General features: G+C 43.6%; 1 protein-coding gene across 1 annotated transcript in view; it reads left to right on the plus strand.

Moving 5' to 3' along the window:
- The window catches only part of ICA1 (islet cell autoantigen 1), a 154033-nt gene extending 151596 nt beyond the window's left edge, over positions 1-2437 (plus strand). Inside the window, exon 13 of the mRNA XM_007944074.2 lies at positions 2316-2437. Within this exon, the coding sequence (XP_007942265.1) occupies positions 2316-2437 (122 nt within the window). The remainder of the gene's footprint in view (positions 1-2315) is intronic.
- Positions 2438-26723: the final 24286 nt, after the last annotated feature.

Genomic DNA, 26723 nt, shown 5'->3' on the forward strand with positions numbered 1-26723 from the left:
GAAAGTTCTGGAGATCTGGTCCCATAAAGATTACAGTCTATGGAACAGTTCTACTCTGTCACGTGGGGTCATTATGAGTCCAGCATTGACGGCACTTAAAAACAATGGAAATGACATTCAGATTTTTTGTTTTTTCCTAGCTTAATGTTCTAATTTCTTCACAATCCATTTTATCAAATTGTATCTAATGAGCATAAATCAAATATGTGTCTCCCTGCAATTAGATTCTTGCTTCCGAAGATACTAGGTGAAAACAGCAAGGTGGGGAAGACCACTTAGGTTTTCTATCTGTAGCTGAAAATGCCCTCACCACCACCAAATAAGGCAATTTAATTAGTGCTTTTCAGAAAATGCTAGGTTTCTTGGTTGTCAAAACAGGTCCTTTCAAGCTCATGAGATCTGTTTTCTTCTGGGCCGGGCCCCAAAGAGAACATCTGCTCCACTAAAGATTTCATCTGTGTCTGCAGCTCTATCTTTGTTCCTCTGGTCAGCACCCATTTTTCCTTTGTTGACCACAGGAAGTCAGAGGAAGTGTCTCTGCCATTATCTTCAAAAAGTGTTCATAGGATGCTCTTTTGAAGGTTGTGCAAATGAGTTGCACCTGGTTTTTGCTCCATCAGTGGAAACCTGGGGAATGGGAGGGTCACCCCAAAGTACAATCACCTGGCTGTATCACCTGCCTCCTCTTAACAAGGCCAATCCCTGTCTGAGGACCTTCTAAGACCTTTGCAGTAATTATAGGGAAGGGGAAGTGAGCATGTCACATTTTTTTTAACCAGATATATCTAAGATATCTTAACATCCTCTGTCAAGTATAAAGAAAGAATAATCCATCTAAATCAGTCTTGATCCATACAGTTTCCTTATGTGACTTCTTATATGACTAAAGAAAGATGAGCTAACTCCCTCTTTTTTAAGTAGGTTTTTTTTTTTTTTTTTCCTTCTCTTCTCCTCTTGACCAGGCTATGTTCAGCTCTCTCAAGTTTTAGGTTATATAAAAATAAACTAGGTGTTTTGAGGGCTAACTGCACATAGAATTCGATTAATGTTAAATGGTAATAACTCACATATTATTTACCAACTTAGTTTTGTTAGCAGTAGTTTTATCTCTATAAATAAGATACATGGATAATCTCATTATAAAAATAATATAAGATTAAAAAAAACAATGGGAGGGAAATAAGTATAATCAGTATACTGTTTTAAGATTTAAGTGCCATTTTTATAAAATGGTCAGAGGCCTTGTTTGTATCGGTGTAATTGCATCACTGTAATCCAATAACTCTAGTATAGCTGCTCTTAACAACTTGTCCTACCAGTGCTTTTGAGACTCTTTCTGGCCAGATGGCCAGCACGTTCCTCGCAGTTCTCAGCTAGAAGGATAACCTGTCAGAGAGCCCTTGCTTCACACTTACAATACTCCCACCTGTTGGAGAGGGGGAAAAAAAAAAAAAAAATTATAATGGGTCATACAAGCCAATGAACTTAGATTCTCATGTGGAATGATTTATACACAAAAAAAGCCTCCTACTTATTTAGCAATCACTTACATCAGGTGCTCTTTTGAAGATGTTTTTTCTTTATCTAGAAAATGATTTGGTTTTATAAGCATGGCATTCAGAAGTTAGGGCAGGTGGTTCGGGGAAAAGGCAACCAGAGGAAGTATTCCCTTGTGGCTTAAGAGTGAATAGGGCATGGGGGCAATTTTGAGCCCACTGGGAGGAGGCATGTCAAGGGCTTTCTTCCTTTGATGGAAGAGGGTTGAAGGTGGCAGTGACCTTAACAGAAGAGAAGCCCAGGCCTGATGCCATCCGCCACTGGCTTGTTGTTTTGGAGGGTGAGAAGAGTGGGCACAGTATTTCTAAGGACCCAGATTTGAAAAGGTTCCTGTAGTAGACTCTGTAAGGTACCTTGTTTTTCAGCCATTCAGTCTGCTTTATGAAATAACTGATATTTCCTGGTTGTAGTGAAGTGACAGGATCTGAGGTTTTGAGCAATTCTGTAGATGTGGCCATCAGCTGGGGTGGGGCTGGAGGCTAAGAGCCACAGAAGAGCAAAAGAGAACTTGTATAGGTTAACTGGGTTAGCTCACAGGACAGCTATGTCTTCACTGAACTTTGTTCTGTGCTTCAGAGATGTTACCCAGCCAACCAACAGGGGGACATGAAATTCCCTGTTTTCAGAGACTAAGAGTGATGAGACTTTTCTCATTGAAATCTCCCTTTTTAGGATGGCCACTGACCTGCCCACATCCAGCATAGCAGCGGTAGGCGTTTGGAAGGTCGGCTTACTGATGTTTCCTCTTTTCTCCACAGAGCCTACCAAGGCTGCCTCGGACCTGACGGCCTGGTTCAGCCTCTTTGCTGATCTTGACCCTTTATCAAATCCTGATGCTGTTGGGAAAACTGATAAAGAACATGAATTGCTCAATGCATGAGTCTGCAGCCTTCCAGAGGGGACCCACGAGCTGCTCTTCAACAGCACCTCGGGGGTTAACACGTATAAAGTGATCAGTATGCTGTTTTAACATATGCGTGCCATTTTAATAAAATGAGAGGGTCAGGGGCCCTGTTTATATTGGTATAATTATTTACTCTTACTTGGTATAAAGGCCTTAGTGTATTCTCTGTGTGGATCTAAACAATACAGGATTGTCTAGGAATGGTTTCCAGGCAGGACACTCTACGGCCAACACCCCCATCACTACTGGTGTGTCTCTGAGCTACTGAGAAAGCCAAATTCAAGTCATAAACCTACTTTGTCCTAGGTTTAACTGACTGATCGTACAGCCTCAGGCCTTAGGAGGCTAACCTTAAATGCCTCTCCCTACCCCTGCCTCTGCCCTCTTAGAGGGGCTGCAGGGCAACCTTCTCCTCCTGCCACATCACCTTCCAGTGAGCTCTGGATGAAGTTTGAGCTGGCCAAAGACACTGCCCTCACAGCTTGTGCCCAGTGAGCCATGTGTTCTCACACAGGGGGACGAGCTGGGCTTCTCTCCACTGCACGAGCCTTTCTATGGAAAGCAGCCATATTTGAAATCACCAGTGTCTCCTTTTGTCCTCTCCAAGGCTGGAATCGAAAAGCATGCATTTCTGAAGCCCCTTATGACATTCACTGCTTTGTTTTTTAAATTAAACAAAAAATATTTGACACGAAAGCCAAGTTAATGGAGTCTGTTGTGGGAGCTCACTGCTGTGCTGAGGGAAGCGCGCCCAGGTGGGGCCCGAGGTGAGGCAGCAGAGGAGGGTGGATCCCACCTCAGCGTTGAAGCCGCTGACAGGATCTTGTGCATTCCTTCCATCCCCGCCCACCCCTCAGGAGCTGCCTCAGATCATTCCTCCTCCACAGGCATCCCTCAGGTAAAGGGAGGGGTCGGGGACGAGAGTGGTGAATGGAGGAAAGGGGACTTTGGTTTGATCAGGCAGGGATGGAAGCAACAGTTTTGTGTTTGGGTGCATAAGTGGCTCAGCCACTCCACCAGATAGGAATTAGAGATCCCAGAGCTAGCATCTCTCCTCCTGTGTCACTGAAGCGTTGAGGATGTGCTAAGAGAGGAACCATGTGCATCCACACAAGCCCATACACACCCCTTTAGATGAGCAAGTGGCCGAGTTGGGGGTATGGCTGATGGTCCACCAGAAAGTGGTTCTAAATGCTTATCTGGGCCAAGGAGGTCCCCCCTGGGCTGCTGCAGCTTCAGCCAGCGTATCCTGAATGGGCCTCCTGAAGCCACTCCCTGAAACCCCCACAGGAATGCGGAGCTGCTGCCGCTGTTCTCTGGTGCTGTCTTCCAGGAAGGCCTGGTCACAGCAGTAATCACCACCCTCTACAAGACACCCCAGGGGTTGTCAGCAGTGTGCTCTCCAAAGGAAAGAATTCTGCAGGTAAAACAGGCTGGCAACTCCACCTGTATAACTTACAGCTCACCCCCAGGCTCGGCACCACCTTTCTAGAGAGGCTCATTTGTTAGGGTCTCAGTCATTTAGCAGACTCCTCAGCCTGGTGTTCATGACGGACAAGACACAACCCCACCACCCTCCCTCCACCCACACACATTGACTTGCACAGGGTTGCTTGCTGCTCCTTAACACACCCTCACATCCCTGAGTCTGTGCATTTGCTGTGTACTCCACCAAGGGTGCTCCTGTCCTTACCCTCAGCTACCAGCCACACCTCACCCCACCTCTTAAAAGCCTCCCCAGATCTCACCTTCTCCATGAAGACTTCTCTAAGTGCAGCCCCAGTTTCGTTTGAAACACTACCCCATCTCTCCTGGAGAATTTATTGGTCCCTGCCCTCCCTCCCTGCCCCTTGTGTGTGATACACCACACGTGGCCTGCCCTGCATGGTAAGGCCTGTCCTTCATGCATCTGCCTCTGCCACTAGGAAAGAGCCCTGGTGGCACAATGGTTAAGCACTCAGCTATGGACTGAAAGGTTGGCTTTTCGAACTGACCATTTAGCGATCTGTTCCTGTAAAGCTTACATCCTAGAAAACCCTATGGGGCGGTTCCACTCTGTCATACGCAATCACTACGAGTTGAAAATTGACTAGATGGCACCTAACAACAGCTACCTAACCCACAAAACAGGATCCCTATTGCCTAAATACTTTTCTATACCCCCAGCAATCAGCCCCTTAGAGTCACCTTATAAGCCCTGGATTAATGATTGCTGAATTGAACAGGCCAGCACGGAAAGCAGATTAAGGAGTCAAGAGTTGCATCCTGGGTCACATTTGTCTGCAGTCATGAAAACACAAATGGGCTGCAGGAAGAAGGTGAAACGGGAGGGGCTGACTGGTCCAGCCTAGGCTGGAGGCCCAGAGATCCCTGGGCTGGCGGTGGGGGTCCTTCTATTTGGATGGTTCACTTTAAATACCGAAAGGTTGCATTTTACAATTGACCTATGGAGGGGGATTGTGGTAGCTGGATAGGCTTTGCTACAAGTAAATGGAAGAATTGCACACAGAGGCATTCTCTCCCTGAATTTTCTTTACATTTTTATTAAAAAAAAAAAAAGTTCAATTCCATTTTCCATCTGCAATCCACTTGGCCAGCCTCCTGATCCCTCTTGATAGGCATGTTTTGATCCAGTCTCACCAAAGTCCCCTCGCCCACCTCTCCAGTTCAAGGTTCAAGGAGAAGCAGCTGCTGCCTGATTCTCTGTTAAGGGGCCTGTGTGCTGGCCCCAGCCTGGGAGCTTCCTCCAGCCACCCATGGATGGGACCTGTTCTAAGATGAAACAGCCATAGGTGCCCCATCCTCTTTACACCCAGTCTTGCTTCATCCCATGGAGTGAGGCTGGTCTGAACCACAGTCACACTGACACCCCCAGGGAAAGTCAGAAAGCACCAGCCCCTTGAAAACTTCCCTGCTATTTTAGGTGGCCTCCAAGGCTCCCTTCCCTTCTTTCCTTCCCCCAGCCAATGTATAAAAGATAGAAGAGAGTGAGGCAGAAAAGATACCGTTGCCTCCTTTCTTATTTATTCCCCAGCTGGCATGGGCTTCAGTACACTTTATAGATTAATTCCCTTCAAAATGTAATTTTAGAAATGTCAAATTGTTTTTGAGTTCTGGGAGAGTGAGAAAAGCATCCACTAGCTTCAGAATTAGAAGCACACCAACTTAGCAAGAACTAGCACTTTTTGTTGGACATTATTGCCTAAGAAAATGGGATTTGCTCAGAGTTGGAACACCAGGGAGCCCTCAGTTGTCAGTGGACATGTAGATGGGGCTCACCCATCAGGCTATGGCCAGTCTTACTATGGGTTTGGAGCCAGTGCTTGGGCTGGGCTGAAGGTGCCCTATAAGAATGCCCAGCCATCTGGGTAGAGATGGCATCTGCCAGGCATCTCTTGTCCACTGTTCATTTTCAACTCCAAAAGCCAACTAACTGAACTGCAAGCTTCTCTCTCTCAGAAGCCACTTCGGAGACACCTCTTTCCAGGGGCTGACCCTGGCGTTAGCTCAGGGCTAAATATTAACACTATTAGATTTTTCCCATACATCAATAGCGCATCTGTCATTGTGCTCAACCAGTGTCCTTCAGAGAGGCAATAGCATTTAATCCTCAGCTTTGATTTAAACCACTCTCCCAGTCCTTTAACTGGCATCATGCACAGGACAGTCACGTAGGTCTTTCCAGTTTTGTTGGAAAATAAACTTCAGCTTGAAACTAACTCCAAATGATTGGCAGTGGCTGCCAAGAAATCTGACTTGAAAAGGAGTCTGATAAACGAGTGATGTCTGTGGTGGGTGTGGGACAGGAAGTGTGGTGGCACCAGTGCTGTATATTTACAACACTGCATTAGACCTTGTCTTTCATGGGCTTTAAGAGTTAAGAGGTTTTGGGTTTTTTCCTATCAAAAGTAACTACCCTTCTGGAACTCGAGAGGGGAGCACGGTATGTGTGAGAAAAGTAGAAAGCTCATAAAGCACGTCTGTGAAATGGTAGTCTCAGACCTCACCTAACTTCATGGGGAATAAGGAGAATCAAGATGAGCCCAAAGCCAATCTCTATGAGGTATAAATCAGACATAACTCCACTCTCCAACCTTTTAACAGTTCTGATACCAGCAGTCCCTCCCACGGCACACTCTACTCCTAGGTTTGATAATCCATTGCTATGGCCACACATTGGCGCTCTGGCGGTATACTGCCTAAGGCATTTGACTGCTAACCAGAAGGCTGGAAGTTCAAACCCACCAGCCACTCCTTGGAAGGAAGACTGGGAAATCTACTTCCGTAGTGATGTGCAACACAACGCAACACACTGCTGTAGAGTCGGATCCAACTCATAGCGACCCCTCCTTGGGTTTCCAAGGTGGTATCACTACAGAAGTAGATTGCCCAACCTTCCTTCCAAGGAGTGGCTGGTGGGTTCGAACCGCCAGCCTTCTGGTTAGCAGTCAAATGCCTTTGGCACTACACCAAACAGCCTCAGAAACCAAAGGAGGGGTCGCTGTGAGTTGGATCTGACTTGACAGCAGTGAGTATATCCACACAATTCACAGACCATACTTACAGTTAAGTGGTTCATTAAGGAAGTAACAGGTACAACTCAGGATCAGGATCAAGAAGCATGCATGCAAAATCTGGAAGGTTCCCCCACAGTAGAGAGCACAGCTCTCCCTTATTCAGTGCAGGCTAGCGCTCTCATCTACTCTCAGCCCCCTCAGCACAAGTCTCCTCTTGGCTTCCTGAAGACAGGCCTCTCTGCCTCGGCCTTTCTGCTGTCAGCCTCTCTACTGGTAATTGACCCAGCTCACAACCAGTACAGCAGTTTTGTTCAGCTCTCTTAGCTGCATTCCTAGCAGCAGCTTTCTCCTATCATCACCAACTCTGCCACAGGGCCCCTCCTGGCCTCTCTCAGTCTTCAGTGATACAACCCTTGACCCATGTTACAGCTTAGAGGTTCCTTGCCTCCTCTCTCTCTGCTTTTTCTTTCTTTTCTCTTCTTTTTTCCTTCTGCTCTGTCTGCCAACATCTATGGGGCTGGCTGAATATATATGCAAACTCTTGGTCACTTTCAGGGCATGGTGCTCCCACCAGAACCATGAACTGACTAAGTATCTCACTCTATATCACAGACACTTAATTTGCATTGTAAGCCATCGTCACTTCATAAGTATATTGACCAGTCTCTGTAAGATGTGTAAAATAGACCCATCACAGGGCAGACTGCAGTCCAAGGCTAGACGAAAGGAGCAAACCATCAAGTGGTTCACAGCTTGCCCAGAAATGGCAATTCACCTGAACAAAAGTAACAAACCCTCTGGGGTAGAAAAATAGGGCAAAGGTAACTCATCAGCGGTTAGGGGAAAAAACTCTGAAGCTGTTTCTCAAAAGAACCAAGGCAAAAGGCCACATCAAGAATCTCATTTCACCATAACATCATTACTAAAACCCTATTCAAACTGATTGAAATGACAACAATGCCCCCTTAAAAAAAAAAAAGATGAGTGTGGTACAGTGAACTACTTGATACAGCTCTTCTGGCCATGGTCTTTGTGACTCCCACTAGATGTGTGGGTGAGACTATGCAAATGTGCAGTACTTGTGGCCCATCAAGGGGACTGGATAGCTTGTTAATATAAATTAGGTACACAGTGCCCTTGGGTGGGCGGGATTATGCAAATAAAGCTATGGAACCCTAAAATGGGGAATAGTCAGTTTCACTCACTAGGCTTAAAATGAACCATCCCAGAAGCTAAAAGGGGGAATCTCACTACCATCAAGAAAGAAGACCCAGAAATAGAGCATGTCCTTTGGCCCTGAGATCTCTGCACTGAACTTCCTTGATCCAGGAGAGAGAGAGAGAGAGAGAGAGAGAGCTGTAACACTTCGCTGAGGTGGTGAGAGACAGCAAGAGACCAGGAGCAGGGAAAATACAGCAGCAGAGGTGACAGGACCAAGAGACTAGCACAAGATAAAGCAGAGGACTTCCTGGCCTGCAGAACAAGAAAGCTGAGTGCCTTCAGGCAAGAGGTCTACTGGTGAAATGGGGTTCTTCTCTGGGCACCTATAGGCAGAGCTAAAAGAGCATTGTAACACCTACCCAAGCAGAGCAGAGGCCAGGCCGAGGGGCTCAGGCCCAAAGAGAGGCAAGCCTACGGGTATGGCTGAGAGGAGGCTGTCCTGATCAAAGAATTGTATCTTGAGAGTTCTTGAAACAGAGTAAATCTCATGATCCTGAGTATTGTCTGTGAGTTCCATAACCCAGCAGAGAAGTAGAGAGTGCCATGGGAGGGAAGGCTGGTGTCAGAATTGGTCAAAAGGTTGGCAGTGGCAGCATGTCTGACCTCTGCCTCACAGGAATTGGCCTTGGGCTGTTGATGTGGATCTTGATCCTTCTCCCACCTTATGAAGTTAGAGGAGGTTGGATGCCTCCACCACACCCTTCTTACAGCAAGAGATTTAGTTTTTCATAAATATAAGGGATAGTTGGATCCAGGGGCTAAGATACTGGCCTCAGCAATGCTCCCTTTTCAGCTTTCAGCTCTTATTCCTCTGCGTTGCTTCATTCCAACAAACTCTTCTTCCAAGGTGGCAAAACTGCTACTGGCATCTCAGCCAAAGTCCCAAAAATGAGTTTGCCTTGCATCCTGTGTCCATTCTCCAGGCATTCACTGGGATGAAGGTGGGAGAGAGGATGCTGTTTGTTCAGCTTTTCATGTGTTTGGAGCCTGACCCTTGTGGACTAGATGCTGGGCAGCAAAATACAATAGATGTCCACTGTGTATGTGTCCACTGGAATGACTTTGAGGAGACACTTGTTTAGCCTTTACTGAGAGGTGTGAAACAAGGGATAAAGAAATGGACTGTTTCCCAGATATTCCATTACAGGGGCCCTTTTTGACTAACTTCAGACACTGGGGCTTGGAGATCTCAGTGACCCATTGCCTGTATCTAATGTCCAGTTCTCCTAATAGCTGACTACAAAGAATCACAAAAGGGACCACCAGAGCTCTTTGCAGCTAACCCACTCACATCCAGGTGAGGAAACCAAGGGACCAAAGAATGTAAAGGGACTGGCTCAAAGTTCATGGAAAACCAGAACCAGAACTCAGGTTGCCTAACTTCCAAACCAGGGCATCATTCACTTCGAGATATTTACTAGAAATACAAGCTATGGAAAATAATTCAAAGACATTCAATAACATTCCTTTAAGTCCTATCCTCTCTTTTCAACACCCCCCCCAATCCTTTTCTCTAAGTTAAAAAAAAAAAAAAAAGCCACCAATTATTAAATGCACCCTTTAGGGATAGAATCTAGGAAGGTAGAACATGGCAGTTTAGAGTTTGGTTCCTAAAGCCAGACAAACCTAGACTCCACCAGCCATCAGTCATGTATCATTTTCATCTACTCATCTATAAAATAGGGGTGGGTAGTAACAGCAAAAAGATGGAGACAACCTAGGTGCCCATCAACAAAAGAATGGGTAACCAAACTATAGTACATACACTCAATGGAATACTATGCAACACTAAAGAATAATGTTAAAAAAAAAACACCTCACTGCTATCAAGTCGGATCTGACTCACAGCAACCCCAATAATGTAGAATCTACAAAACACGGCATAACATGGATGAACTTGGAGAACATTATGCTGAGTGAAATAAGTCAATCACAGGACAAATACTGTATTAGTTCATTGTAAAAAGTCAAGGAAAGGTTTATATATGGAAGGAAACTTTCTTTGTTGGTTACCAGGGATGGGAGGGGAAAGGAGGGAACACTGCTAGATAGGTAGAGACAAGTACTGATTTGGGTGAAGGGGAGGGCAATGTACTAAATATGAGTGATCAACACAGTGGCATTGAGGAAGAGGAAGACAGAGAGAGATGCCTGGGAGGTACAGACAACAAAGACGAGCCCTTTTGCATGCACAGTACTGTGTTGTCTGTGATGGCAAGCATTGATCTACAGATGGATAGATGGGTGGACAAGCTGAAGATCAGTTATGTCTAGGTGTAGGGGAGTGTACTCATGACCATGTATGGTGTTGGCAGACAATGTTTCTACATGCATATTTGTAGGTGCTGTAAGAATGTCCAATTATATAGTAGAGCTGACAAAGGACAAGGTTGTAAGTCATTTCTTGGCCATAGCCAGCTACCCAGGGGGAGCAAGTAGTTGGACCTGGGGGATCAGGACCATGGTGGCAGGGGACATCAGGCTCAATTGGCATAACATACTACACAAAAACATGGTTCTACATCCTACTTTGGTGAGCAGCAACTGGGATTTTCAAAGCTTACAAGCAGCCATCTAGATGCAACAATGGGTCTCTCCTCATCCAGAGCAAATAAGAATGAAGAAAACCAAAGATGCACGGAAACAATTAGTCCAAGGGATAGGTAGACCATATGATACTTAGCCTATATGACCATGTGTCTAGAACTAGATGGTGGCCATCTACCACTGTCAACCACTTGGAGGGAAATCAGTGCAGGAGATCCTAGATAGAGTGGGAGAACAATGTGGAACAAAACTAAAAATCATAAAAAAATAAAAGCCCAGGCTTGGTGGTCTGATAGAGCCTGGTGAGACCCCTGAGGCTATGGCCCCTAGCCACCCTTCAAGTCTGGAATTGAACTCACTTCTGTGGCTTCCAGCCAAACAATAGACAGGCATATGGGGTGAACATTTACATCAGGTAGATATACTACTTGGAGTAATCGATCTTGGAAGAACAGAAGGGCAGTGTTTGCATAGAGAGACAGCTCGGGGGCAGGGAGTGCACAGGAGGGAAGGACACACGGAAGAGATAACTACAGGGAGGAAGTGGGAAGAGAGCTGTTACAATGTGGGGAATTGCAGTCAATGTCATGAGACAAAATGTGCATGAACTGTTGTATGGAAAATTAATTTGCCCTGTAAACTTTCATCCAAATAATAATAAAAAATTAATAAAATAAAATAGGGGTAGTAACATTCCCTACCTTGTGGGGTTATTGCAAAGAGTGAGTTGAAACCCCTAACAGCATTCAGGCTGTACCTCTTCCAAGACAAATTTGTTCATTCTTCTGGCAGTCTATAGTATTTTCAATATTCTTCACCAACACCATAATTCAAACGTATCAATTTTTCTGTGGTCTTCCTTATTCATTGTCCAGTTTCACATGCATATGAGGCTATTGAAAATACCTTGGCTTGGGTCAGGTGCATCGTAGTCTTCAAAATGACATCTTTGCTCTTTAACACTTTAAAGAGGTCTTTTGCAGCAGATTATCCCAGTGCAATGTGCTCCTGTTGGCTACTTCCATGGGTGTTGATTGTGGATTCAAGTAAAATTAAATCCTTGACAAATGTAATCTTGTCTTCATTTACCAAGATGTTCCTTATTGGTCCATTTGTGAGGGTTTTTCTTTATGTTGTTGTTGTTGTTATGTGCCGTCAAGTCGGCCCCGACTCATAGTGACCCCTCCTTGGGTTTCTGAGGCAGTATCACTACGGAAGTAGGATTGCCCAACCTTCCTTCCGAGGAATGGCTGGTGGGTTTGAACCGCCAGCCGTCTGGTTAGCAGGCAAGTGTCTTAGCCACTATGCTACCAGAGCTCCTCCTAAAAGTTTAGCACTACAATTACATACTGCAGCATTCAAGTAATGGCCAACTGTAATGTGACAAGTAGTGGTCACAGGTGTTCACTTAATCATTAAAATGCTGTTGGTTAAAGTTGAAAACAGAGGCCGCTCCCTGCCCTGGTAACTTTCTATAAAACTTTCCAAGCCCCATCTTTACTCCCCATCACTTAACTTGTTCCTCATATGGTATGGAGGAAGATAGAAAGGTAGGATTAGAAAGTGTAATGAGTAAGTTGCCTCTGATTTTTCCACAAAATTCTGTGAAGAGACTAGGAGAAATGAAGTGGTATCCCTGCCAAACAAAAAAGGACAACTCCCAAAATAGCCCTAAACAACTCACCAACTTTAAAGATATTTTTCAGATGAACCACTAACCAGAACAATGATTAGAAGAAACAGGAGGCAAAGCAACTGGACCTCTCTCATACTTTGTTGATGGAAATGCAGAATGAATAACAACTTCAAAAAAAGTTTGGAAGTTTCATAGAAAGTTAAACATACATTTACCATGCAACACAGCAATCCTACTCCTAGGAATTTACCTAGAGAATTGAAAATTTATGTTCATACAAAAACTTGTATGCAAATGTGTACGCCAGCTTTATTCATAATTTCCAAAAGCTGGACACAGCCCAAATGTTCAACCAGCGAAGGGATGAACAAACTGTGGCATGGGCATACCATGGACTACTATTTAGCAATAAAAATGAACAAACTATTGATACATGCAACAACATGATAAGTCATGTTGATATCCTATATCCCAAATACGCTGTGAAGAGAAGGGAACTTCGCCTCTGTGCTGTTTCCCAATATTCACAACCTCTAACCATAAGGAAGAACACCAAGCCCAAAATGAGGGATAGTCTACAAAATACCTGAGCAGTACTTTTCGAAAGTGTCAGAGTCATGAAAGACAAGGAAAGAGAAAGAAACTGCCACAGATGGGAGAGGAAGACAGACGTGAGGACTAAATGCATTGAAGAATCCTGGACTGGGTCCTGGAAGAAAAAAGGACATCAATAGAAGAATAGGTGAAATCTAAAGAAAGGCTTAGTTTAGTGAATAGAATTCTAACAATAATAATTTCTTTATTTTGACAACTATCCCTTAGCTATGTAAGACTTTTAAGTGGGTTAAAAAAATACATTTAGGAACTCTGTACTATCTTTATAACTTTACTGTAAATGTAAAATTATTCCAAAATAAAAAGCTGGGTAATTTTTAAAGGCTGCATATTTTGTTGCTCCATTTTTATGACATTTTGGAAGATGCAAAACTATAAGGAAAGATAGCAGATCAGTGGTTGCCAGGGGCTGATATTGGGGGGAGGGTTTGTCTAGAAAGGGGTGTGAGAGAATTTGCAGAGGTGATGGAACTGTTCTAGAAGCTGTTTGTGTTTGTGGTTACAGTACAGCATGCATTTGTCAAAATCCACAGAATTGGGTACTGAAAAAGGTGAATTTTACTATTTGTAAATTACACCTCAGTAAGTATGATTTTAAAGACAGAAACAAGAAATGAAATTGAATTCTGGATCCTCCACAAAGAGATGTCAGCACTATAGAGAAGAAGAAACTCTGAGATGTCACCTGAAGCAGAGAGATTCAGACTGAGTTGCTGATCAAGGGGCTGGAGTCCAGCTCCAAGGAAGATTATGCTCTTTGCAGTGGTGTGATCATGGGGGTTTCTTCCAGCATCCATCCAATAATAAGCGAGGCCAGGTCAGGTTATGCTTCAGCAACAATCATTACATAATCTTAGTGATTTCTCTTAAGAAGTTTATTTTCTTACTCATGTTCTATTACCAATGTGGGTGAGGAAGCCTCTGCCCCACAATTTCCCAGGGACTCATGGTGAGGAAGGCACTGCAGGCCTACAAGCCAACATGCAGAATGGGTGTGCTTTTTAGTTGGTGCAGCAAGTAAAGACCGAGCTGGAGGGCTATGTCTGGGGGGCGCTTCCAGACTTCATGCAAGAAAGAGCACATCTCTCTTCCCACCACAGCCTACTGTCCAGAAATGGTCATGTGCCAAGCCTAACTGCATGCACTGGAAAATGGGACAAGGTAGATGGAATATTTCATAAGTACTACATCTCTGTGCAAACAGTTAAGTGTTGGACTGCTAACCAAAAGATTGGCAGTTCAGATCCACCCAGAGATGTGTAAGAAAATAGGCCTGCTAAGGGACTTCCACAAAGTTACTGTTGTTGTTAGGTGCCATCCAGTCAGTTCTGACTCAGAGTGACTCTATGTGCAACAGAACAAAACATTGCCCGGTCCTCTGGCATCCTCACAATTGTTGCTATGTTTCAGCCCATCATTGTAGCCACTGTGTCAATCCATTTCATTGAAGGTCTTCCCCTTTTTGGCTGACCATCTACTTTACCAAGCATGATATCTTTCTCTGATGATTGGTCCCTTCTGACAACATGACCAAAATACATGAGATGAAGTCTATCCATTCTCACCTCTAAGGAGCATTCAGGCTGTACCTCTTCCAAGACAAATTTGTTCATTCTTCTGGCAGTCTATAGTATTTTCAATATTCTTCACCAACACCATAATTCAAACGTATCAATTTTTCTGTGGTCTTCCTTATTCATTGTCCAGTTTCACATGCATATGAGGCTATTGAAAATACCTTGGCTTGGGTCAGGTGCATCGTAGTCTTCAAAATGACATCTTTGCTCTTTAACACTTTAAAGAGGTCTTTTGCAGCAGATTATCCCAGTGCAATGTGCTCCTGTTGGCTACTTCCATGGGTGTTGATTGTGGATTCAAGTAAAATTAAATCCTTGACAAATGTAATCTTGTCTTCATTTACCAAGATGTTCCTTATTGGTCCATTTGTGAGGGTTTTTCTTTATGTTGTTGTTGTTGTTATGTGCCGTCAAGTCGGCCCCGACTCATAGTGACCCCTCCTTGGGTTTCTGAGGCAGTATCACTACGGAAGTAGGATTGCCCAACCTTCCTTCCGAGTATAATCCATACTGAAAGCTGGCGGTTCAAACCCACCAGCCACTCCTCGGAAGGAAGGTTGGGCATTCCTACTTCCGTAGTGATACTGCCTCGGAAACCCAAGGAGGGGTTGCTATGAGTCGGGGGCGACTCGATGGCAAACAACAACAACAATAATCCATACTGAAGGCTGTAGTCTTTGATCTTCATCAGTCAGTGCTTCAAGTCTTCACTTTCAGCAAGGAAGGTTGTGTCATCTGTATGTTGCAGGTTGTTACAGCCTTGAAAATCCCATGGAGCAGTTCTACTCTGAACACATGGGGTTGCCATCAGTTGAAATCAATTTGACAGCAACCAGCAATAACAATGCTATTTCTGTCACCATCCAAAAGCTGATTTTGAAAAGTTTATTACAATCACATCTAGTTTGTTTAAAGGAGAGAATAATAATATATGTGCATTACTTAAAGGAAGTTTTTTTGTGTATGGTTTGTTTTTAGCAGACAAAGGTCTTGTAATACTGATAATTCTATCCTCTGACAGGAAACTGGGAAAACTGTGGGGATGCATTATATAGCTAACATACAAAATGCCTGCTGTAACCCTACCCCCGCTTCTAAGCAGCCCTGGTTCCCTCTAGTAGGGAAGATGTGGTTGTAGGCCAGTAAGTTATGCTCTGTGTTGCAGGACCTCCTGTTCTCAGCTGACTAGCTCAGGAAGCCAATGTGGTAGGCCTGACAGAGTAACTCTGCACCCAGAGAAGAGTCATAGCTAATCAGATTTTCCCTCTTTTGATTCTGAACTCATGATAATATGAAATAATTTGCCAATTATAAGAGCAGTAGACCCCAAAATTACAGCAGCTATACACAGCTACTGTAAAGCAATAGGAGCTTAGAGTCATCAGAGATTAGGAGCGAGCAGAGGCAGAGAGAAACAGAAAAGATGTCCAGTGGAGGAGGTGAGTTGGCTGGTAATGGCAGGACCATCAAAACAGACTGAGTTGCTCAGTCACCACAAGCACTGAGTATTGTACTTTGGCTGCTGATTTAAATTTCCTAGATCAATTGCACCTCTTAGTACTCTGTTCTGAAAAAAGATTTTTGGGTTTAATACAAAATAAACAAAAGGCTCTCAGCAAAATCAACTATGCCTTGCTAATAACTGGTAGGCAACTGACCTGAGGGCCCTACTATTCTCAACCTGTCCAAATACTTGTTCTAGAGTTCTCCAGCATTTGGCCATAGTCATTGAACCAGTATTCTCACTGAGAACATGATTGACCTCAGTTGAATTCTGGGGCCCCTCATGCTTTCTGGGAGCTCTGGTGGTGTAATGCCTAAGGCATTTGACCACTAACCAGAAGGCTGACAGTTCAAACCCACCAGCCACTCCTTGAAAGGAAAGTTGAACAATCTACTTCTGTAGAAATACCACCTCAGAAACCCAAGGAGGGGTCATTTTGAGTCAAATCAACTTGACTCAATAGCAGTGAGTTGGGTTTTTGGTTTGGTCATGCTTTCTGTCAATGTCTTCCTTTACTCTGCTCATATTGCTTGGCACTCTTGTAGCACTTTAGTAGATATCCAAGCCCATTTAGATTCCCCTTCCTTTATTGTTGAGATACACTCCCTAAGAATAACTCCATGTTGGATAATGCCTGGCCTCTGTATTAGGGTGGGCAATTTCGTCATGACTTGCCCAAGTAGAGCACTGTTCAGAATCAGAAAACCTCAGTGTTCTGGTTACCTAATACCACTCTGACAAGAATATATATCATAAATGGGATGGCCTTAACAAACGGGAGTTTATTATCTTACAGTTTGGAGGCTTTAAGTCCAAGGTCAAAGTGCCAGTCTCTAGGGGCTGCGTGAAAGCCCCTTAACCTGGGAGTCCAGCTCTACCTCCAGCTCCTGGCCCACTGAAGCTAGAGGCGTTTCTTCACTCAGACAACTGCTGGCTGCTGAGGCTGAAAAGCCCAAGGTTGACCAAAAAAAAAAAAAAAAAAAAGGCACAGTCCCAATGTTACCAGACCACACGGCAGGGCATTAATTTAAGACAATTGTAAGTCCCAAGGTCGGCATGGCAGGCTGCTGAACGACAGAGCTACATGCAGGGTCCAAGTGTGCTATAAGCTACAGACCATTCCCTAAGCTGCTTCTTATATATGGGAAGCAGACCACTTACCCAAAGAAGCTATTCAGCTGCTTGTGGTAGATCCCACCATGGAGCTGATTGCCAGTCTCATCATGGGGAATAACTACCACCAGCTGCCTAGCCACTCAACCAGGCCCAGCCAAGTTGACACAAAAACATAACCACCACACTCAGAAACCAGATAGGAGTCTGCACCAAGGCCCCATCTGCCAGGCAGTGAGAAGAAAATGAATGCCTCATCCATAAGGTCTAGATTATACATCAATCTCTGAAGCTTCCTTCTCCAGCTACTGCCAAGGGAGTGCTTTTATAGATTCTGTCCTAGGTGTCTCTTTGCAGGTATGTCTTGCCCTGAACTGTGATCTCCAAAGAGTCTGTTCCACATTTTGAGCACAATCCACTGTTCTTCTGTCCCTGGCACAAACAGTAGTTATTTTTAGCACTGACAAAGCACTTGACAGATCAGCATCTTTGCTTCCATCCTTTTCCAACAGTGCATCATGATTCTGATAGCTGGGTCACAACACGTTTTGTGTCAGCTACCATGCAGACTCAGAGTCACTGTTCCTTTTAATTTCCTCACCCTGAGGCACCCTTGTGATTTATCTCTTTCTGTCCTGTTATATACGCCATTTTGTTTGGTTCAGGGATTTATGGACTTTTGGCTTCAAGGAGGAGTCTTGGATGGTACAAACAGTTAAGTGATTGACTACTGTCTTGGTTCTCTAGTGCTGCTATAACAGAAATACCACGAGTGGATGGCTTGTGGTATTTCAAACAAGAATTTATTCTCTTACAGTTTAAGAGACTAGAAGTCCAAATTCAGACTGCTGGCTCTAGGGGCCAGGTGAAGGCCCCTCGACCTTGGGCTTCAGCTCTGCCTCTTGGTCTAGGCTCACTGGAGCTGGAGACATTTCCTAACTCAGGAAGCTGCTGACGGCTAAGGCTGACAAACCCAAGGTTGGCAGGTAGAATGGAACAATCCAAAGATCGATAGGCAACACAGCAGGCCACTGGTTCAAGTCCAGAAACTGGAGATGAAGATATGGCCAAATGATGCAGAATCCAGATATGCCAAAAACCTAGAGACCTTCCTCAAAGCTTCTTGTCATATACTGGAAGCAGGCCTCAGCTACTTAGCACATTACACCATAGAGGTGGTTACAGTTTCATCATGGGGAATAAATACAACCAGCTGCCAAGCCATTCAAAATCATGGCCCAGCCAAGTTGCATACAACCTTAATTATCACTGCTACTAACCGAAAGCTTGGGTGGGAAGAAAAGCTTAGCAATCTGCTTCCAGTTTGCCCTGAAAATCTCATAATTTTACTATGCAACATGAGGTTACCATGAATTTGAGTCAACTCAATGGCAACTAGTTTGGTTTGGTGGCTTCAAGTGTTCTCTACATCCCCCGAGAGCCTATGTACTTTTTTTTGTGTGTGAAAATGCACCTATCTGGAATTTGTCTTAAGGAAATGACCTAGAGCTTTCATAAATTCTCAGTGGGGTCCATGAAGAGTAAAAGTCAGAAACTTCCCAGTCAATCAATCACAGGCTTCAAGCTGATGCAGAAGGCACCAGTGTGATTGGAATCTCTTGTGAGCCCTAAAAGCTGGTATCTTCCACATATAAGCAGGCTGGAGGTTCATTCCTCTGACTGCCTTTCCCTGCAGGGAAGTCACAGGCATTCCATACTGTTTCCTCTCGCCTTGCCCTTGATGGCTGAGTTGGCTGTGAGTGGGCCTCAGCAGTCAAACTGAGGGGGTATTTTTATCCCACCAATAGGAGCTGCCACCCTGGGTAAGCTGTGACTTTGGATCCAGCTAAATAGAGAGAAACTAGCAGGGAGAGAACAAATCCTGACAACACATGAAGGTGAGCTGGCTACCTGCAGTCTGCCACCCATCTGTTATCTGCCCTCAGAACAAGCCCTGAGGGAAGCCCTTGCTTCTTTATCTTGGATTTAGAAGTGCTCAGGAGATCTCAGTAACCAGATAGGAACCTGCACTGAGGCCCCCTCTGCCAAACAGTGAGGAGAAAATTGATTTTAGAAATGCCTCATCCATGGTGAGGCATTGATGAGAGAAGCCTGTGGTGAGAAGAGCCCAAATGTAAGAAGGCTAGTTATTCTGTCCTGTAAACCAGGAACATGGTTAAAGAAAAAGCACCTTGGAAAGCAGAGTGGGGTCCAGGCTGATGCTCAAGGTGTCATAGCTCTGGGCCTTGCTTTTTGGTCTGGGTAGGGTAGAAGCCAGGCACATAGGAAGACAGTATATGTATGCTGTGGCCTCTTATATGGGCAGCCAGGGTGGTGGGGCACCTACCGAACCCACTTGTTGAAACCAAGCAAAGGTGCAAATAGACTGTGTGTCACAAAGAAGGAAGTAGGATCTGGCAGTGAATGTTAGGCTCATATAACCATGTGTATGTCTTACTCCCTTTACTCTCTCTGACCCTACGTGGGCTGTGGAAAGTAAAAACAGCCATTGTCCATGGAGTAGTTATTCTATGCCAGGCACTGTGCTATGCGTACATAAGCCTCTTTCATCCTCTTAACTATCTTAAACCAAACGAAAACCAAAACCAAACTCACTGCCGTGGAGTCAGATGCAACTCATAGTGACCCCTCCTTGGGTTTCTGAGGCAGTATCACTACAGAAGTAGATTGCCCCACCTTCCTTCCAAAGAGGTAGGTATTTGTGTGTGGTTTTGTTTTTTTCTTATTTTGTGATATAATCCATGTAGTAAACTTCACTCATTTATAGTTCACAATTTAGTAGTTTTTAGTATTTCATCAAGATTATGCAACCATCACAACTACCTAATGCCAGAACATTTTACTCACCACATACAAAAAAACTCATAATGCATTAGCAGGGACTCCCTTTTATTCCCCACCCAGACTCTTACAAAAACTGATCTACTTTCTGTCTCTGTATAGATTTGCCTATAATGGACATTTCATAGAAATGAAAACATTTAATATGTGGCTTTTTGTGACTAGCTTATTTCACTTAGCATAAAATTTTCAAGGTCCATTCATGCTATAGCATATGCAGTATTCCATTCCGTGTTACGGCTGGATAATACTGCATTGTATGTATATACCACATTTTTCTTCATCTATTCATCCCCGATGGACACTTGGGTTGTTTCCACTTTTGGGCTATTACGAACAATGCTATAAAACATTTATGTACCAATTTTCCATGGACATATGCTTTCAATCTCTTTTGTATAAATCTAGGAGTGGAATTGCTAGGTTATATGGCAACTCTATGCTTAAGCTTTTGAGGAACTGCCAGACTGTTTCCTAAATGGCTGCACCATTTTGCATTCCATCTTATATGAAGGTCCCAGTGGCTCTACATCCTCACTCATAACTGTTATTAACTGAATTTTTACAGTGAGCATATAATTCGAGAAGTTGGACTCTATGAAGAAGGACACGGCATCAAGATTGGAGGAAGACTTATTAGCAACCTTTGATATGAAGATGACGCAACCTTGCTGGCTGAAAGTGAAGAGGACTTGAAGCACTTACTTCAATGAAGATCAAAGACTTCAGTACAGATTACACCTCAACAAGAAGAAAATAAAAATCATCACAACTGGACCAAGAAGCAGCATCATGACAAATGGAGAAAATAATTTACTTGGATCTACAATCAACATCCATGCAAGCAGCAGTCAAGAAATCAAATGAGGAGTTCTGACAAGATGGAGGAATAGTCAGACAAGCGACACAGACCCTCTTCAACAAAGAAAAGAGAAACCAATTGGCAGGGATACAGAAGATAATCCTGGAGTCCTGAGCTTTGAAAGGATCTATACAGAAGTGGATCAGGCACCAACTAGTGGAAAAACCTGAACAGAAATAGTGAGTACAGAGATAGTCAGAGCAGTGGACTGTCAGCTACTCTGACAGAACCAAAAACCTGAATATTTCCAAGTGGTGTTGGGACCTGAGACTTGACCTAAATATCAGCCTTGGTTACCAAGGGCTGCAGGGACAATTGCACTGGTGGCCTATGACTAGGAAAGGAAACAGCAAGGAGGGAGACAACCTGAGCTGTGGACTATTGGCTGTCTGGAGAGCGCAGCCAGTTTGATTGTTAACAAGCAGTGGCCATTTTGGATATTTAAAGTGACCAAGGGAGCAGCCATTTTGAATGTTTACAAGCAGCAGCCATTTGGATTTTACAGTGACAGCATTCTCATTTGAATTCCAGGGACCTAAGAATAGGCTCTCTTTGCCAAGGATGGCAGGGACATACAGGAGGTTGACAACATGAAAGGAGACAGGTGGTGAGTGTGTAAGTGCTGCCAACTAGAGAACAGAGGAACACAGCACAGAACACTGCTTACACAGATAACATACAAACAAGACAAATAAAATGAAAATCATGGGCAAGGCACTCCAACATACAATCACCAATTAAATATCAACACAAAAACATCACAATGGCTCAGAGACAACAGACCATCACAGTCCACACAAAGAAGCAAGATAAAGCAGGAGAAACAAGGGACTGGGATACAGACCCAAAACACATCCCTGAGAAAGATGCAGCACTGGAACTCCCTGATAAAGAATTCAAAAGAATTATATTTAGGTACCTTCAATGAATTGAGAGACAGATCAAGGAAAACACTGACAAAATTTAGGAAAACACAGAGGAAACAATTTTGAAAGACAATATAAGAACAAAATGACAAAATAAATGAAAAATTAGAAGTGATACGAAATCTACAGACCGAAAGATTAATACTATATTTTCAGAAATAGATAACACATTGAAAGGGCAAAGGAGTAGAATTGAATCAATGGAAGACAGAATTAGTAAGATTGAAGACAAATAACTCAATATTTCTTTGGAAAGGGATCAGTCAGGAAAAAGATCAAAACAAAATGAAGAAAGCATATGGTTCATGTGGGATACCATCAAAAGGAATAACCTATGTGTAACTGGAACTCCACAACAGGAAGAGAGAAAGAAACCCTAGAAAAAATTGTCAAAGATACGTTGGAAGAGAATTTTCCTGGTATGATGAAAGATGAGAATATATGCACTCAAGAAGTCCAACAAACCCCAAACAGGATAGACCCCAAAAGAAAATCACCAAGACATATAATCATCAAACTTACCAAAACCAAAGACAAAGAAAGAATCCCGAGAGCAGTGGGGGAAAAATGAAAAGTTACCTACAAGGGACAACCAGCAAGACTAAGCTCAGATTTCTCAGCAGAAATCATGCAGGCAAGAAGGCAATGGGATGATATATGTAAAACCCTGAAAGAAAAAAATTTCCAACCAAGAATTATGTACCCAGCAAAATTGTCCCCAAAATATGATGATGAAATTAGGACATTTCCAGATAAGCAGAAATTAACGGAATTTGTTAAAACCTGACCAACCTTACAAGAGATGCTAAACACACATGATGATATAACCCAGAAACCAACCCAGCTATAGAAGTATCCAAAGTAAACAAGCCTACAAGATTATAAACAGGGAACCAGAGACATCAATTGACAAATAAGGACAACTACAAACCAAAAAGAGAGAAAAAATTGCATAGTTACAGAACTTCTAAATGGTAGGGAAGCCAAGACAACTACAAGATAGAAAGGACTGTTCTAAACTTGGGAAGAAAACTATAAATCACAGGGTAACCTCAAAGAAAAATGATAAACCTTCACATCAAAATAAAAAAGAGGACCAGCACAAATACTTGGCAAATACTAAAATAATAGCAACGAAGGAAGTGATAACACAATTCATAAACAAAACGAGCTCAGCACAGAAAATTATATGGAACAAAGAAATCCACACCACAAAAAAGCACGTAACAAAATGACAGCAACAAATTCATGCTTGTCGATAATTACATATCTGGCAAGGGACTTATCTCTAAGATTTATAGAAAACTCCAACCCTCAACAGCAAAGGGATTAAAAATCCAAGTGAAAAATGGGCAGAAGACATGAATAGACACTTCACCAAGGAGGATATTCAGGTAGCCAGCAAATACATGAAGAGATGCTCATGATCATTGGCCACCAGAGAGATGAAAATCAAAACAACAACGAGATACAGTCTCACCCGAAAACTGATGGCAAAGCTCAACGAGACAGAAAATAAAAATGCTGGTGGGGATGTGGAGAGATTGGGACGCTCATACACTGCTGGTGGGACTGTCAAGTGATACAGCCACTTTGGAAAGCAGTACGATGATTCCTTAGAAAGCTGAAATTGGCGATACCATTTGACCCAGCAATCCCATTATTAGGTATATTTCCTAGAGAGGTGAGAGCCAGGGCAGAAACAGATATATACACACCCATGTTCAATGCAGCACTGTTTGCAGTGGCAAGAGGATGGAGCCAACCTACGTGCCCATCAACAGAGGAGTGGATGACCAAGCTGTGGTGGGTACACACAATGGATGCTATGCAGCCCTGAGGAGTGATGCGGAGTCTGCAAAGCGCCGCATGGCATGGATGGACCTGGAGGACATTGTGCTGAGTGAAATAAGTCAGTCACAGAAAGACAAATACAGTATTAGTTCATTGTTGTGGAGGGTCAAGGAAACGTTTATATATGGAGGAAAACTTTCTTTGTTGGTAGGAAGGGAGGGAACACTGCAAAAAACAAAACCAAAAAAAGCATCAACCCATGTCACTTTTTGTTTTGTGTATTTCACTGTACATAAATTATATTCAATAAAATGCACTTAAAAAAGAAATCAAATGATGCATTCATTGCACTGGGCAGATCTGATGCAAAATGTTTCTTTAAAGCGATAAAAAGCAAAGACATCACTTTGAGGATTAAGGTCCCCATGACCCAAGCCATAGTATATTCAATCACCTCATATGCATGCAAAAGTTGGGCAATGAATAAAGAAGATTTAAGAAGCATTGATGTGTTTGAATTATGGTGCTGACAGAGAATACTGACTACATCACGGACTGCTAGAAGAAAGAACAAACCTATCTCGGAAGAGGCGTAGCCAGAGTGCTTTGTAGAAGTGAGGATGGTAAGACTTCATCTTGGTTACTCTGGAAATGTTAGGAGTCCCTGGAGAACATCATGCTTGTTAAAGGGCCAGTGGAAAAGAGGAAGACCCTCAACAAGATGGATTGACACAGTGGCTGCAACAATGGGCTCAAGCGTAGCAATGGTTGTGAGGATGGTGCAGGACTGGGCAGTGCTTTGTTCTGTTGCACCTACGGTTGCTACGAGTCTGAACTGACTCGACAGCACCTAACAACAACAGTGGATGTAAAGTGGTTTTAAACTTGCATTTTCCTAATACAAGTAAGTATAATTATCTCCATTTTATTGAGTCAGACTCTCAGGCTCACCGAGTCATCCCTGACCCTCGTGTGATGTCAAAACCTGGACCATTTCCCTTTATGCCACACGCCTCTGAGTTTAAAATGTTGTTGTTGTTGTTGTTGTTATGTGCCGTCGAGTCAGCCCTGACTCATAGCGACCCCTCCTTGGGTTTCCGAGGCAGTATCACTACGGAAGTAGGATTGCCCAACCTTCCTTCCGAGAGTTTCAAATGTAGGAGGGACTAATTCTAGGAGGGACTAATTCTATCAGGTATGGCATGCCAGCTAACCAAAATCACAGATGGCAAAGTGCTGAGACCCAGTTCAGAGAACAAAGAGTAGAAACTTGCCAAGAAAGAGAAATAAGCAAGCATTTGAATCCCCAAGTTGTTTTCTGCCCCACCGGCCTGTGCAACTACAGATTGAAAGATGAATTAACCAGAGAGGCCCAAGGTCTCATACACTGCTGATTCTCGATAAAGGTATCCACAGCAGCCTGACCAGTGCTCTGTGCTCCCAACCTTCTCTCACACAAATCCCAGGTTAAGAACCTCCATGGCCAAAGGCTCAATGTCCATCTCACATGTCCCCGCTTGAGGTAACCCCTGTAAAACTAGACCAAACAACCTTCAATAATACTTCTTAGAAATATGAATCATATTTAAGAACAATCTCTTGGCCATTCTCAGGCTTCTATAATTTCCCTTTCTGGGCAGGGGGAGAGTTGCTCTTTGCTTGTCCAGATGAGGCAGTTAAAGGAGTGTAAGTAAGAGGGCAGACTTCTGGGCTCCTGGTGCCGACTCCATGAATCTATCTCAAGTGGGTGCAGGGCCGCTGGGGTGGGCTCTGCACCAGGACATGCTCTGCACTCTGAACTCAAACACCAGCCTTCCCTAAAGGCACCCCAGTGCTGTTCCATTCTTAAATACTATAATCATGTTTACCTTAGAGTCTGCAGGTGTTGGAGCCATCTATCCTGCAAAAAGCAGACAGCCTGAAACTCTGTGTCATCCTTGGATGTGCCCACTGAACCAAATTTCATTCTACCAAGCTGTCTTAGTTACCTTGTGCTGCCATAATGAAAAAATATCATAAAGAGGTGGCTTTGAAGAACAGATATTATTTTCTCAGAGTTCTCGAGACTAAAAGTCCAAACCAGGGTCTCAGCCATGTCAATTCCTTCTGTGTGCCTCTCTCCTAGTTTCTGGTGTCTGTGGTACTCCTTGGCATCTCAAGTCCTCATATGGTGTCTGCCTCCCCAACCCCTCTGTGCGTGTCTTTGTTGATATTCTGTTCTTTTTATAAGACATCATTCATAAGTGATTACGTTTAGGATCCATCTCACTCTGGCATGGCCTCATTTACATAACAAAAGAAAAACCCTATTTCTAAACAGGGTCATACTTAGAGGTACAGGGGTTAGGACTAACACATTTGTTTTCCACAATTCAGCCCATACCATAAGCCTTTCCTCAGATCATCTTGATGTTAAGAGATCTGTTGTTCATCTTCATTTAACCCTTTCATGACTCTCAGGTTTCTTGGGAAGTTGCTACCCCAGTTGTAGTACATACTACTATGTGGTAGGAACCTATATAACTGTGTGAATCTGAAGAAATGGTTCTCACCCCACCAGAGTTCACTTGGGCCATATGTGTCCCACATAATTGTCTCAAAGTCCCTGTTACCTCAAAAAAACCTTTTCCCTTGATTTTAGCATGTCTTCCATTACTGGGAACACATGGTATTGACAAAAATTTGGAGCAGAAAATTATTTGGTCACGAAAGGGTTAAATTACATCTTCTGCTGCCATTTCCTTCTTTTCTTCCTTACTTGATATTTAAAAATTCACATGTACTTTCCTTCCAAATTACAAGGTGTTCTGGTTACCTAGTACTGCTCTGACAGGAAATATACCACAAATGGGATGGCCTTAACAAACAGGAATTTATTCTCTTATAGTTCAGGAGGCTAGAAGTCCAAATTCAAAGTGCCAGGCTCTAGGGGCTGTGTGAAAGCCCCTCGACCTTGGGCTTCAGCTTTGCCTCTTGCTCCTGGCCCACTGAAGCTAGAGGCTTTTCTTCATTCAGACAGCTGCTGGCTGCTGAGACTGACAAGGCCAAGGTCGACAAATAAAATGGCACAGTCCCGACGTTACCAAAC

Source organism: Orycteropus afer, unplaced genomic scaffold, assembly GCF_000298275.1.
Source record: "Orycteropus afer afer isolate SDZICR_OR568_19922 unplaced genomic scaffold, OryAfe1.0 scaffold00119, whole genome shotgun sequence".
NCBI classification, from domain to species: domain Eukaryota; kingdom Metazoa; phylum Chordata; class Mammalia; order Tubulidentata; family Orycteropodidae; genus Orycteropus; species Orycteropus afer.